This window comes from Perca flavescens, chromosome 6 (assembly GCF_004354835.1).
Source record: "Perca flavescens isolate YP-PL-M2 chromosome 6, PFLA_1.0, whole genome shotgun sequence".
Taxonomy (NCBI): domain Eukaryota; kingdom Metazoa; phylum Chordata; class Actinopteri; order Perciformes; family Percidae; genus Perca; species Perca flavescens.
The window spans coordinates 11,917,142-11,930,921 of NC_041336.1; the positions used below are offsets into that span (position 1 = coordinate 11,917,142).

Below are 13,780 nucleotides of genomic sequence, written 5' to 3' on the forward strand. Positions count from 1 at the left end.
ACATCAGAAGCTAGGTTTCAGGTAACGGATGGCAGAAAGCACAGACATGAAGAGCATGGCAACTTTGACAAAATGGCCATGAGCGAGTGAGAATGGGCTGGCTGAATATCTGCAAGGGGGGTGCGCAGTTAGGTGATGGGGAAAGGAGTCCGAGGGCATCTGGTGGATGGATGGGAAATGGCAATCAAGGGGTTTGGGGAAGAGAGAATGTGGCTCGAGAGGAGGGACAGACTGGGACAGTTTCTAGTAGAGTCAGTCCACCATAATGATTCTTGATGTCAGGACTGCTGCTCAGTGTGTTTGAGAATGTGGAAAGCACACTTCTTCCTTGAACTTGAACTGCCATAAAAATGCTGGTACAGCACCCTTTTGGTGCACATAGTTATCTGCTGAGATTTTTTAATATCTGGCTTTACCAATAGAGCTGAAATGTCTCTAAGGGTATTTTTTTAGCATTTTGAATGTTTTATTGAATCAAGTTTACTTCAAAACGTTATTGACAAGCAGAAAGAACAAACCTAAACACAGAAAAATGTGTCCTTATGTGATATAAATCAGTTTGATTACTTTCAGAAAGTGAGTGTAAAAGCACAAGTATTAAAATGCCTCATAGTCATGCTTCCATGTGCTTAGTTGGATTGATTTTAGGCACAAGGATTGGTCAGGAGGACTGCATTCAATTGTTGCTGCTGATCGTCAACATCACCCTGTTTGCACAGACAAAAAAATGACATTTCATGAAGCAAAAACAGATAAAAGTAGAATATACTGCCCCAGAAATGCAGCAAAATGTAATCCCCACTAACAACAACTATAGCTGTTATTGCTGCTTGTACTACTAATACTTTGCTTCAGCTTTCTGAATACAGCTGTCCTCTAATTCATGTGGACTGTGTACATTGTGTGCATTGTCTTCTTGGTTCTTACCTCTTCCTTCTGTCTGTTGACCACAGCATTGATGCCCAGAACAGCAAAGCTGATGCAGACACACAGCTGAAGAACAGCCAGGACGATCATAGTAATGTCCATGGTTGTCAACAAGCGCTGGCATAGACAAGAAATAAAGAAAGAGGTAAATTTCGTTCAAAAAGGATTTTAACTTGGCTTTCTATTAATGATTTATGAGGTACAAATAAATGCAATACAGATATTCTGACTCACTGTGAAATTAAGTGAGTCTTGAATTACACTGTTAAGACTCCACTGAATGCTAAACACTGTGTTTTCAAGTTTAACATTAAAAGACAAGGCTGGAAAAAGTGTAAATGGGCCACACACTGTTGCACTTGGTGACATGTTCCTTCATTACCATGAACACACACACACACACACACACACACACACACACACACACACACACACACACACACACACACACACACACACACACACACACACTCTGTAGTTTATTGTGACTTAATCCCACATACAGCGTCCTGCTGTACTAAAGCTCCAAATGTGTATTAATCCACAGCTGTAAAATAAATATTTGTGCACCATTTATTTATTTATAAATGTATGTCTTCAGTAGGAACGAATGAGCTTGGGTATGAGAGCCACAGACAGAGAAGAGAAGTTGGAAGGTATTGAGAAACTGACTTAAACGTTGGTTTTCTTTGTTGACAATGAGAAGACTGTAGCATGCTTACCTGCACATAATATGCCACATTTTCGCACTCGCCATAGTAACTGCGACCAATGTACAGGTCACACATCCTGATGGCAGGGGCATCTGCCAGGTCTTTGGCATTCAGCGCAATGCCAACAATGGCGAAGATCAATCCAACTATGTTCACAAACACAGCAAAGCCCACCTGAAAGAAAAGAGTCCATTCTCTTGATTATTTTGACTTTATAGTGTACATTTTAGTCTAAAGCCCTTTTCATAGATAAAATACATAATATTGCTGGCTACACATCTCTTAAGTATGATTTTTTTTTCATTATTCAGACAATGTTCCTTACAGCTTCAGACATCAGAGGAAATTTACAGAAAGAACCAAAATGCTCGCGTGAACTTTTTAAACCACCCGAAACCCCCATGCCTACGGGCCTGTCTTTGTTCTTTCATAAGCTGCATCACTAACAGATTTAACATAGAGGTGTGAGTGATGCTCAGCCACACTTCTTGCAGTGAATCCACAAATATCAAGTTAAAGAAGAATAAAAAGTAAAAAAATATAAGAAGAAACTGTTGGTCAGATTATTTCTGTTGTACAGGGTTCTTTTTTTTTTAACCAGACTGCGAGGGGATAATTTGGTTTTACCGATTGATTCATCCACGTAAATGGCTCTTTCACAGTGTGTCATGGGTTATTCAACTGATGATGAGATATTAAATTCATTACAGTGATTTTAGAAGGCAGTATGTTACTGTAAAGGGTGCTTATTCAGACATGAGACCAGCAGAAATAACAAAGGGGTGCATGTGTGAGAGGGCCTTTACTAGTCTTTACTTACCAAGCAAATGGAGGAGAACCTGCCGGCAAGAATGGACATGATTCCAGCTATGATGAACTGAGAACGAGGGGACAGCTCCGTTAAAATAATTAAAATTATTAACACGGTTTTCTTTTTTTTATATATATATATATATATATATATATATATATATATATATATATAAGAAAGAGAAATAAACACAAATCTATGTAAAAACAGTAATACTTCCATGAACAGAACCAGAAGATGTTGTTATCTTATAGGAAATCCTAAATCATTTCAATCCATTTGAAAAGGTTATGGCAATTGAAAAAGACATCAGGAAAATTCCTGTTTTTTTTACTCTTTAGTATGACTTTAGTACTGTTGAGCCAAATAAATAAATATGCTCTCAAAGTAACATTAACACAACAATGTTATTTTACCACAGCACCCAGCCAGTAAGCAACTCCCGGACTGGTCAGATCCTTGGGATACATGTATGTTCGTCCTGGCACCAGTCCAATGTTGAACAGGCCCACCATGATCTGTATAGTCTGTATAAAAATCAAAACAATTAAATCTCTCTGTCTTAAAGGTACAATATGTAACATTACTGCTTTAAAATGTCTAAAAATGACCATACCTATGCTATATATTTTTATGAATTGTGTTCTTACACTATCCTAAATGTTTCCACCAAATGTCAAACCCAGAGAAATCTGTTATTTTATTTTCAGACACGGCACGTTTCCTTTAGTCGCCTGTCAGTGATGTCATATAACCTTTCACCCTCCAGTTACTCTAACTTCCGTCAGAACACTGGCACCAAGATGATACGTTCAGGAGTAATTGTAAATCATACAATGTCACAGAAAAAAAAAACTTGTAACCGCAATACTGCTTTTTTTTGCCATACAGCATCATTTTGTGATTAATTACATCCCACTTTTTATCACAGTAATACAACAGAGACCTTATCTATTTTGAAAGTTCAATATCGATACCAGCTTGACGTTACTACAATGTGCTAACGTTGATGCTAAAGCTTTGTGGGTAAAATTGAGGTTACAACATTGTTCAACACGCTAATAGTTATGACTGTTTCGACCACAGCTAACAGGACTGAGCTAACCCACAAATAACTTCACTAGTAACGTTAACGTTAGCTGTATAGATAGACGATTAATCTAATGCTAATTTAGCCAAAGTAGCACACCCCCGGCCTCACTCCCCCGGCGCAATGAGACTCAGTCGGGATGACAGCTGACAACAGCCCCGGGACATATAGCTAGCTAGTTACCGTTAGGCCCCAGTCAGCTTTCATCCAGCTACTTCCATTACAGCAACCCCGGCCAGAACTTCTCCTGGTGTTTACGACGCTAACGGCAGTTTAATTAAACGTCGGGAAACAGACCATATCAGACTCAGGACCGAGTCACAACAGCGGCCATCCATAGCGGTAGCTAGCTACATCTCCGTAGCGCTACCGGTGTATGTGCCGAAAATCTCCTCCCTGCCGAATTTCTCCCCCCTTCGCCTTTAGCTGTCTTTACGGTTAGCTAAATTAACCCGACAAAAGGGGGGTTAAGCACCAAAACGAAAAGTTAAGATTATTGAAAAGTGAAGGGGAGATAATTCCGGGCAGCTGGGAGATGTTCTTCTGCTGCTGCACAACAGGCATCGAACGTCGTGGCTCGCTATCGCGGAGATTTCTCCGACAATCCCCACCCACACCCGTCTCTCAGCCCAGGCACGGCGCCAGCATTCCAGTTTTGGATGGGCCAGACCAATTTTGGGTGGGCCTTAAATTAAAAACGTTATCAAATCCCTGTTTAACCTAATAAAAATGACTGGCTAATATACTGTTATATTATATATATTATAAGTGCTTACATAATAAAGATTGTAATAGCTTGATGCTATTTATATGTTGTTGCATTGTAAAAAGTTTCGGTGCAAAGGACTGACATATCCGCGATCGCTCTCCTTGGTTCTGACCAAAAGTAGAGCGCTTTGGAATCTCCATTACGCACCATACCTGGCTGTGATATAGCGCATCTCTGCTAACCTAAGGCCTATAGACTGTAAAAGTGGTCAGGAATCTAATATTTCCCCAAAACATAGTTTAGTTCTGCTCATAAAACATGAGGCCGAATATTTCACAATTCTTTTCAATTGTTTCAAGTTTTCAACAATATACAAATCAACAACACTGCCCGACAGTTTCAATCAATACTCGGCCACAGAACGTGTTCATTGACAACGTCATCTGTCATGTAAAACAAGACTCAAGTTATTTCCTTACTTTAGTGTGATGATTCATGTCAAAATCGCATTAACAAGCCCTAAAGCATTATTGGCCATAACAAGAGAAAACCATGAGGGAACAACAACTTGACAACAGCAACAAGCGGTTATAGAAATAGAACTGCGCCTGCAGCTCTGTAGCGGGTTATGAATTGATTATTTTAATCCATACATCTCATATAACGACATAATACAATACAGGCGGAGTAGCCTTCACATACCTTACTGTTATCCTCTGGCGGTCCTACACAATTAAACTCCCTAAAGAAGAACTGACTGGATACTTTAGCACTGGTTGAGTTGCAGGCTCATCCACGGAAGACAGGACTATATCCATAGGGGCTATATCATCCACTCGCGAGGCAGAGGCAAAGGCTAGCACCGGCGCTGGTCGCGCTAACCGCGCTAGCATCGCTAGCATCCTGCGGTGGCCGAGACAAAGATGTGCTAGGCGTTGTGGATCTCAGCTCTCCTTCATCTCCTGGTTGCAGTGATTACTCTGAGACCGTTTGTGCACGTTTAAGGTACCTAAACAACGACTGTTGCAACCTTGTCCTTTACTGGAAATGATTTTCACACTCTCAGATCACTGGGAGCTAGCCTAGCATACCGACAAGCTACATCCGATCCTCACCTCACTGTCTGCTGAACTTGCGCAGAAACATAAAAATAGACATGACCAGTTTTTTTAAATTGTTTTTGAAAACTAAACATTTAGACAATTTTAGCACAAATTATGAGATTATTTGCCGATTTTTAATAATTCTTCAACAAATTATAATATATTAATTAATTAATGTTTTTTGAGGAAATGTTTTGGTTGGGCCTGTTGAAAAGTGGGTGGGCCCACCCATAACGCCGTGCCTGTCTCAGCCTTGTTTAGCAGCTAGCTAGTGTTACAACAAACCCCGTCCGCCCCGGTCCGCCCCAGTGTTGAAACCATCCAAAAGGTGACATTGATATGTGAAATATTTTGTGTTTTAGCTGCTGGCTACTGTTAGCTTGCTGGCTCACTAGCTAACTGGTCAGCTACAAATAAAAATCTAATCAAGAAAAACGTAATTATGTTGGGGAAACTGCAGCTATTTTATTAGAATAACATAAATAAACGTAACGTGAATACACTTAAATGGGTAAACTTGTCCGTGAACTGATGCATTCTAACCGGCAGCGAAGGTGTTTAACACTAAAAACTCCCATAATTCCACGCAACTTCACAACGTCATCAAAAGTCCAGTTTTACCGTCCATTGTTTTGGTTGAGAGACCCCTAGCGGCAGAAAGTTACATATTGTACATTTAACATCTTAAGACCACCAGTTAATACTGAACACGGATAAATCAGTTGTTGAAACAGTTGATTGTTGGAGCAGACGATGCAAGAACAATTTCTGTGTGAACAGACAATAAAGTTTTATCTTATCTTAATTTTAGTTTATCTCACCCCAAGAGCTGCAGTCACATTGGTCTGAATCAGCCCCTTGTACACTGAGCAGCACATGGGACTGTAGCAAAGAGACTTGAGGATCTGACACAGCGGCGGTAACATGCTCTTACTGTCAGCCGTCACAGCCGCCACAGTCACTCCTTTGTCTTTGAAAGAAGCGATGGTCATCTCTCACACCTGCAACATGGCATGGAGATTTAGAGATGGAAAGTTGGACAGATGGAAAGATACAGTACTGTATTAGTCCCAGCTGCAGTGTTACAGCAGCCAAGTGACCCAGCCTAAATACAGTCTAATGGAAACATAGTCTAAATAACAAATATGTTAACTATAAACTGAACTAAAACTAGGACAGGATCTAAATATACACATTGATACTGCCTAGCAATATTCTGTACATGATCAGTGCTAGGGGTGGGAATCCCCAGAGGCCTCACCATACGATATCATCACGATACTTGTGTCACGATACAATATTATTGAGATTTTGCAATATTCTGCGATATATTGTAATTTATTAACTTTATTCCAACTTAAAATGTTTCCCAATTTCAAATTATGTCCCCAAAAGGAAACTTTGTTAACATATGTTTTATCTAAAAGATACATTTCTGTTTGTTCATCTCACTTCAATTTTATTGCTGCAAAATGGGATTGTCAAGCAGACAAACTGACCAACACGTATATAATAATAGATCGATATTTGGCGTCTGTGTATCAATACAGTATTGCCACGGAAAATATCGTGATACTATGCTGTATCGATTTCCCCCCCACCCCGAATCAGTGCAAGTCTAGTATAACCAACCTTACCTTGTATTGGTACGGCAAGGTGTGTTTGTTGAACAAAGGGTTAGTGTATCTGTCTCAAAAGAGTAAGTCACTTGTATCTGTGGAAGGAATGTTTTTTTGAAGAAAACTTTACTTTTCAAATTGAAGAAAAGAAAACAGATGATTATGGTAATGGTGCATTTCATGCAGCAGGCAGAAACACACACATTCACACACAAGTGATAACTGCACTTTTCTGCTCTTTGTGGGGATTTTATACATGTTGTCCGAGGGGATTAAAAAAAGGCTAATACACGTCGGTTTCACGAGGCCAAAAGGTGACCTAAGTTTGGGGCTTGCTATAGATAAGAAAAAATTACACCTCAGTGTTACTTTTGTTACTATTGTAATAAGAAATGACCAAAAAGCAAGTGCAGCTGAGAGTCCCTTGATAGTTGGTAGTAGGTTTGACTCCCTGCTACGCTGAGCTCTCCTCACTACACAGGGGTCTGATAATCAATGTAGGCTTGCCTCAACACAGGTTGTTATAGAAATACAGGCAAATAATCCAGAACACACAAAAACGATATCAGGGTAAAATAATGAAATAACTGTACGATAGGCTATATTTTCTTCTACATTTTGATTAACCAGGGCCGGGGCTAAAGGGGTGGAATCTGATGCAGGTGGTGGCCACACCTTTTCTTGTTGGAATGTCAAACAATAAAAAATATACAAAACAACTAAAAAGAGACAGATAACAACTAAAAGGAGACATAAAACAACTCAATGGAGACACGTGACAACTAAAAGGAGACATAAAATGAACGCAAAGACACTCAAAACGACTAAAGACACAACTGAAAAAAGACTACTGGTTACAGTAAATTAAAACAAGTGAAAGTTATGGACTCACTGAATAACATTCACAGCTATACCAGACCTTATTCGAGTTATTTGATAGGCCACCTGTGATAAGGTTCACAGCGAGTAGGCCATGGCATCTATCATGATGTTAAAAGTAAATTTTACAGGTTTAGGCACAATGGGTTTTGTGATTTGGACGAGGGAAGTTTAGTTTACAGTATTACACTTTGTTTGCCATCACAACCTCTTGTCCTAAAGCTAACACAAAAAGAATGCAACAGAAACTTTCACAAAAATGAGGAATTGGGGTCTTGAATGGCGACCAACACACATGCGCGCGCGCACACACACACACACACACACACAAAATTGAAAATGTTTATAAATAAAAAAAATCTAGTTTATAACATCTTTCTTTCCATAACTCCCCTCTCTCTTGCAGACCGTAAACGCATGATAACCATTAACAAAATATACATATCACCCAGTTCAGCGCTCAATAAACAGGTTGTCTTATTGTGAAGTTCAAGTTATTATCACTGAGGCTATGTGTTTATTTGTGTGTGTGCAGAGAACTCACCTGGGTCCGTGGCTACAGAGTTATGACTGTGACCGTCTGGTTTGTCGATGGTGATTTCAGGTAGAAGCAAACAAACTGATAGGCAACTTCCCGTCGCACATTTATTTTCTTCAAAATAAAAGCGTCCTTACCAACATATCTTTTCAAATGTAATTAGCATACACAACCCCCCCACCCCCCCACCCAAGTAATTAGCAGTGATGTTAGAAGAAGTATTTAGATCCTTTACTTAGGTAAAAAAAAGCAACACCACTATGTAAGTAAATCCTATGGTATAGGCTAATTAACAGACCTAATTTCATTAGTGAAACATTACAAAGGAAGTAGTCAGCAGCAGTGTGATTTTACTAGACAGTTTTCAGCATTTTACATGTTTTAATTTAAGCAATTTTCACTTTAAAAATAGATAGAAAAAAGCATATGCTGACTAAAAAAAACATGTCCATGTGAAAACAGTTTTAATTACTTCCACTAGTTGAGTGTGTCAAAGCACAAGCAGTAAAACTATTCAAAATCAGTCATTTCATGTTATTAGTTGAGTTGATTTTGATCACCAGGACAGGTCAGGAGGACTTCATTCAACTGTGGATGCTGATCTTCAACATCCCCCTGTTTGAAGAGAAAAAAGTGACTGTTAATAAATAAAAACAGAATACAGTTGATAATTCTACAATTTTACACTGCAAGTATTAAATACCGCAGCAGACAAGTGGCTAAATTGTATCCCTACTACAACAACTGCTGCTGTTATTCCTGCATCTACAGCTGGCATTACTGCTCCTACACTTGCTTTACATTCCTTAATATAATTCAAGTCAAGTTAATTTTATTCCAGCCCAATATCACAAATTACAAATTTGCCTCAGAGGGCTGTCTTAATCCTTTGACCCTTGCATCGGATAAGGAAAAGCTCCCTAAAAATCCCTTTAACGGGGAAAAATGGAAGACAAGTCAGGGAGAGCAGCTGAGGAGGGATTCCTCTCCCAGGACGGATATACCACCCAGGTGTACTCTACTTCATGTGGACTGTGTGCAGTTTGTGTATTGTCCTCTTGGTTCATACCTCTTCCTTGTACATGTCACTGCTCAGATACTTGATGCCCAGAATAGCATATCTTATACTGACAAAGAGCTGAAGAGCAGCCATGGCGATCAGCGTGTTGTCCATGGATGTCAACACAGTCTGATGGATGAGAAAAAAATGTTTTAACTCAATTTAATTGAAAAAAAAAATACATATACAGTATATATATTAATAGGGGTGGGAAACACCAGAGGCCTCACGATACAATATCATCATGATAGAATATTATTGCAATTTTAAACATAATGACATATTCTGTGATATATTGCAATTTATTACCTTTTTTCAAATTTCAAAGGAAATCTTGTCAACATCTGTTTTATCTAAAAAGATACATTTCTCTGTTTGTTCATCTCACTTCAATTTTATTGCTCCAAAATGGGATTGTCAAGCAGACAAACTGACCAACACGTATATAATAATAGATCGATAGTCAACATCCATGTATTAATACAGTATTGCCACGGAAAATATTGCAATACTATGCTGTATTGATTTTTTCCCCCCGCCCCTAATATTGAATTAGATTGTGTTTTGGAGTTTAACTTTAGAAGTCTGCTTACCTGGCCAAATAGTGCAACTTTTCTGCAGTTGTCACCAATTTGATCAGCATTGTTGCTGCTGCTCTCACACATCCAGAGTAGAGAGGCATTTCCCAGGTCCAAGGCATACAGCACAATGCCAGTAATTGCAAAGATCGCTCCAACACTGTTCATAAAGACAGTGAAGCCCATCTGCAGAGGAAAGATCCCTTCACTTAAAAGTACAATTCAAGCAGTATTTGATAATATTCTATTTACAGGGCAGTGCACATTTTATTTTATTAGTCAGCGGAGTCATTCTACTTACCAAGCAGGAAGAAGGGAACTGTCCGGCCACAATGGACATGATTCCAGTTAGGATGAACTGATGAGAAGTCATGCAGCAGACAGCCCATATCAGTGACAATCAAGCAGAAACTATTGTATTTGCTTGCCAGTGGGAATTGTTATCATAAAACAATCTTGCTCTCTTGTGTACCTCAGCAATTTCATTGATTAGGTAATCCTCTGACAAAAACATTTAAAACTGTGTGGAACTCCCTGCATGTGTAAAAGTTTCTCATAACACAGCTAACACGGATATTGTGAACAAGAGATATAATATGCTCTATTATTAACAATATATATATATATATATTTTTTTTTTTACCACAGCACCCAGCCAGTACGCAGCACCTAAGCTGGTCAAATCTCCAGGATTTGTGCTGGTTCGTCCAGGCCCCAGTCCGATGTTGAACAGGCCCACCATGATCTGCATAGTCTGTGAAAGATTCCAAACAGTTGTCTTATACTTGATCAACTTAAGACCAACAGTTAATAGCTGTATGTGAATACATCTATTTTAATTCCTCTCACTCCAATTGCTGTTGTGACACTAGTCTGCAACAGCCCATGGTACACCGACCCAGAGAATAGACTGGAGCAAGGAGTCTTCAGGATTTGGCAGGGTGATGGAAACACGCTTTTACTGTCAGCCGCCACAGCGATGACAGTCATCTTCACAGTCCTGCACACACAACTGGAACACAAAATGGGAAGATTTTTCTCTATTCCTCTTAACCAATTCTGTTCTTGGTTGAAGCTCTTAAGTCACTGATTTTGTTTTGCGTGTGTGTGTGTGTGTGTGTGTGTGTGTGTGTGTGTGTGTGTGTGTGTGTGTGTGTGAGAGAGAGAGAGAGAGGGGTGGGTGTTTGTAGAGGAGAATGGAGAATGTTTTAGAGTCTTTAGCAACTGCCAAAGTAAACAGAAAGTCACTGGTATCTATCAACAGCCCTATCAAATCCAAATAAAAAAAATATGCAGGTGTATTACGGCTGTGGTTCTGCTATAAAAGCAGCAAGATTACACTTATTGTCCCTCGCTGGAAGTTCTTTATTTAGTAACTCTGAAATATGCTCCAGAGGGTTTAGCTGCCAAAGTAAGAGCAAAGTGTGTCTCAGTTTTATGCCTTATGCTTATTAACCTTTCTCTGAGGAGGTGCCTTAGCTACAAACAGTAGTTATTTTAAGTATTTGTCACATTGTTGTAGGGTGTACTTCTCTGACATTTAAATTAGGCGCTAAATCTATTGAACCTTTTGCAAAGACATACAAACTATAAAAGTTTCATCATCTGGAGGCTGGTTGTTTTTTTGTTTTTTTTTCTTCTTTCAAGCAAAAGTTGACAATCTCAGAAAATCCTGCACTTTCTGTTTTACTGTCTCTCTGTCTGAGATATCCCACCACCATATCTCACCTCTTTCTCACCACAGAAACAATATAACATTATTCAATTTTGGCAAACTTTACCAAACTTTAAAAAACCCATTTCAGAGCTCACTTAACATGTTGTCTCCTTTAAGCTATTGTCAGTCATGAGTGTCTTTGTGTCGAGAACTCACCTGTTGATGGTTTGATGCTGGACCTGAGACAGTCTGGTTATTCTGCCAGCAGCCCATGTTCATTATCAGCAACAACAATGTTACTTCCCATCCACTAGTAGTTTTCTTCAAAATAAAAGCCTCATTTCCACCAGCTGCAAGCAATAAGCAGTGCTGGAAGAAGCTTAAGAAAAAGTTGCAATGTCATAATTAAATAATACAGTAAAAGACCTGCAGTGGAAATTAGACTTCTTTCACCACAAAGTGACATTAAAAGTTGCCAAGAAAATGCCACAGAGGCTGAACTATTTTCATTGATTTACTCCCCAATCTGCATGTGAACACCAATTTAAAGTAGAGGAACATTAGGTCAGGGGGTGAGTCAAGGTTTTTAATTGGGTTCAGTGTTTTTATTAAAGCTTTAGTGCATAACTTTTTGATATTAAAGTTATAGTGCGTAGTTTCTGTCGCCTCCATGAGGAATGGATGGAATGACAACAAAATTGTCGGCTTAAATGTAACGGACTTCCATCAAAGCTTTAGTGCGTAACTTTTTTATAATAATGAACGTCCGTTACAATCAAGCCATTGCCAATTGAGTTGCTACAAAGCTAATTAAAACTTTCTGCTCCACACAACTGCGAAGCGGTCAAGGAAGGCTTGTATCATGTGGACGCGCCAACAGTTTTGTTGTCATTACTTACAATTCCTCATAGGGGCGACAGAAACTACGCAGTGTAGCTTTAAGCAGGCTTTTAGAATTAAAATTAATTTATGGATCAAGTAGCCTACGGTAAATTAACAGGATTTCCAGTTAATGTAAACTGTAAATTGGAATTTTTAAAGATCGAAAAACAGTTTAATTCAGTTCATTTTAATTCAATTCAACTCAACTTTATTGTCATTGACACAATGTGCAGGCACATTATCCAACGCAATGTAGGTCATCACTCTCCAACAAACAGTGCACATACACAGCAAGATTAAAAGAGACATTTCACCAACATAGACTTATTTACAGGCTTAGACGATAGACGGTAGTACTTGTGCAACGGCATAGTAAAAATAGGATGAATTAAAGCCCAAATAACATATTAAAGTGATTATCATGCAATGTTCTCCATAATAGCAAATAAACAGATTTCTGTTTAAATGTGAATTTACATAATTAGTATAAAATTGATCCAAAATCACTCCAGATAAATGGATTCAAACGGCTCAGTGGGCATTGACATTGCTGAAGAAAATATGAGGCAGAATAAACAACAGCCTTCCAGTAAATGTTTTCAGCACAGAGTTAAAACACGCCTGGTGTGATTGCGCAATTTACCACAGAACAAGCAGGAAATTCCAGATAGATTACACCTCACACCAACCACAACAGACTGAGGGGATGATGAGTGCAATGCTCCTCCAGACAAAGAAACGGAGAAATGTGAACATTAGGTAGCGCATACTACCAAACCCACAAGACAAAATATTAAGTTGTCGCTTCCCAATGTGATGTCAGGGCTGGATTATTCTTCATCAGATGTAAAACACAATTTAATAACACTGCACTTGTATGTAAACACAGGTGCCTGCATTGAAGAAACTGTTCTTGTTGGTTAGTTCAATATGAGGGATAGATGCAGTATATGCAGAAGGCTCTTTCAAAATATTAAATTTGAGGTCATCTTTTTTGAATAAACCCCTGCTGCATTTCCAACTAGTCATTACACCCAAATTGCCCCAAAACTTCCTTGGACTTTTAATTAAAAGTGACTAATTTGGCATGTACTGTAGCTGCTTTGGAGTTATTTATTTGCATATGAAACTATCAAAGCAACACCAAAAGACACAGATCATTAAGCAGGGACAGTGAGACAGGCCAACATCCTCTACACGGTGGTTTGGCTGAT

The 13,780-nt window shown here is 38.9% G+C and overlaps 1 protein-coding gene across 1 annotated transcript; it reads right to left on the reverse strand.

Moving 5' to 3' along the window:
- Positions 1-436: 436 nt before the first annotated feature.
- Positions 437-11,956, reverse strand: LOC114556836 (uncharacterized). Its single transcript, XM_028579886.1, has 12 exons — positions 11,901-11,956; positions 10,877-11,039; positions 10,671-10,781; positions 10,329-10,385; positions 10,043-10,213; positions 9,459-9,578; positions 6,175-6,348; positions 2,868-2,978; positions 2,461-2,517; positions 1,650-1,814; positions 928-1,044; positions 437-707 (listed from the first exon to the last, which is right to left on the reverse strand). The coding sequence occupies exons 2-12, from the start codon at positions 11,015-11,017 to the stop codon at positions 645-647; spliced, it is 1,287 nt and encodes a 428-aa protein (XP_028435687.1). The 5' UTR covers positions 11,018-11,039; positions 11,901-11,956; the 3' UTR covers positions 437-644.
- Positions 11,957-13,780: the final 1,824 nt, after the last annotated feature.

Bases quoted from the DNA above. Each gene is read 5' to 3' on its own strand.
- LOC114556836 (XM_028579886.1), bottom strand. From the start codon at position 11,017: ATGACTGTCATCGCTGTGGCGGCTGACAGTAAAAGCGTGTTTCCATCA. The intron at 10,386-10,670 runs GTAAAAAAAAAA...ACTTCTCATCAG, and splicing joins CGTACTGGCTGGGTGCTGTG to TTCATCCTAACTGGAATCAT. The intron at 2,518-2,867 runs GTAAAATAACAT...CCTCGTTCTCAG, and splicing joins CTTACTGGCTGGGTGCTGTG to TTCATCATAGCTGGAATCAT.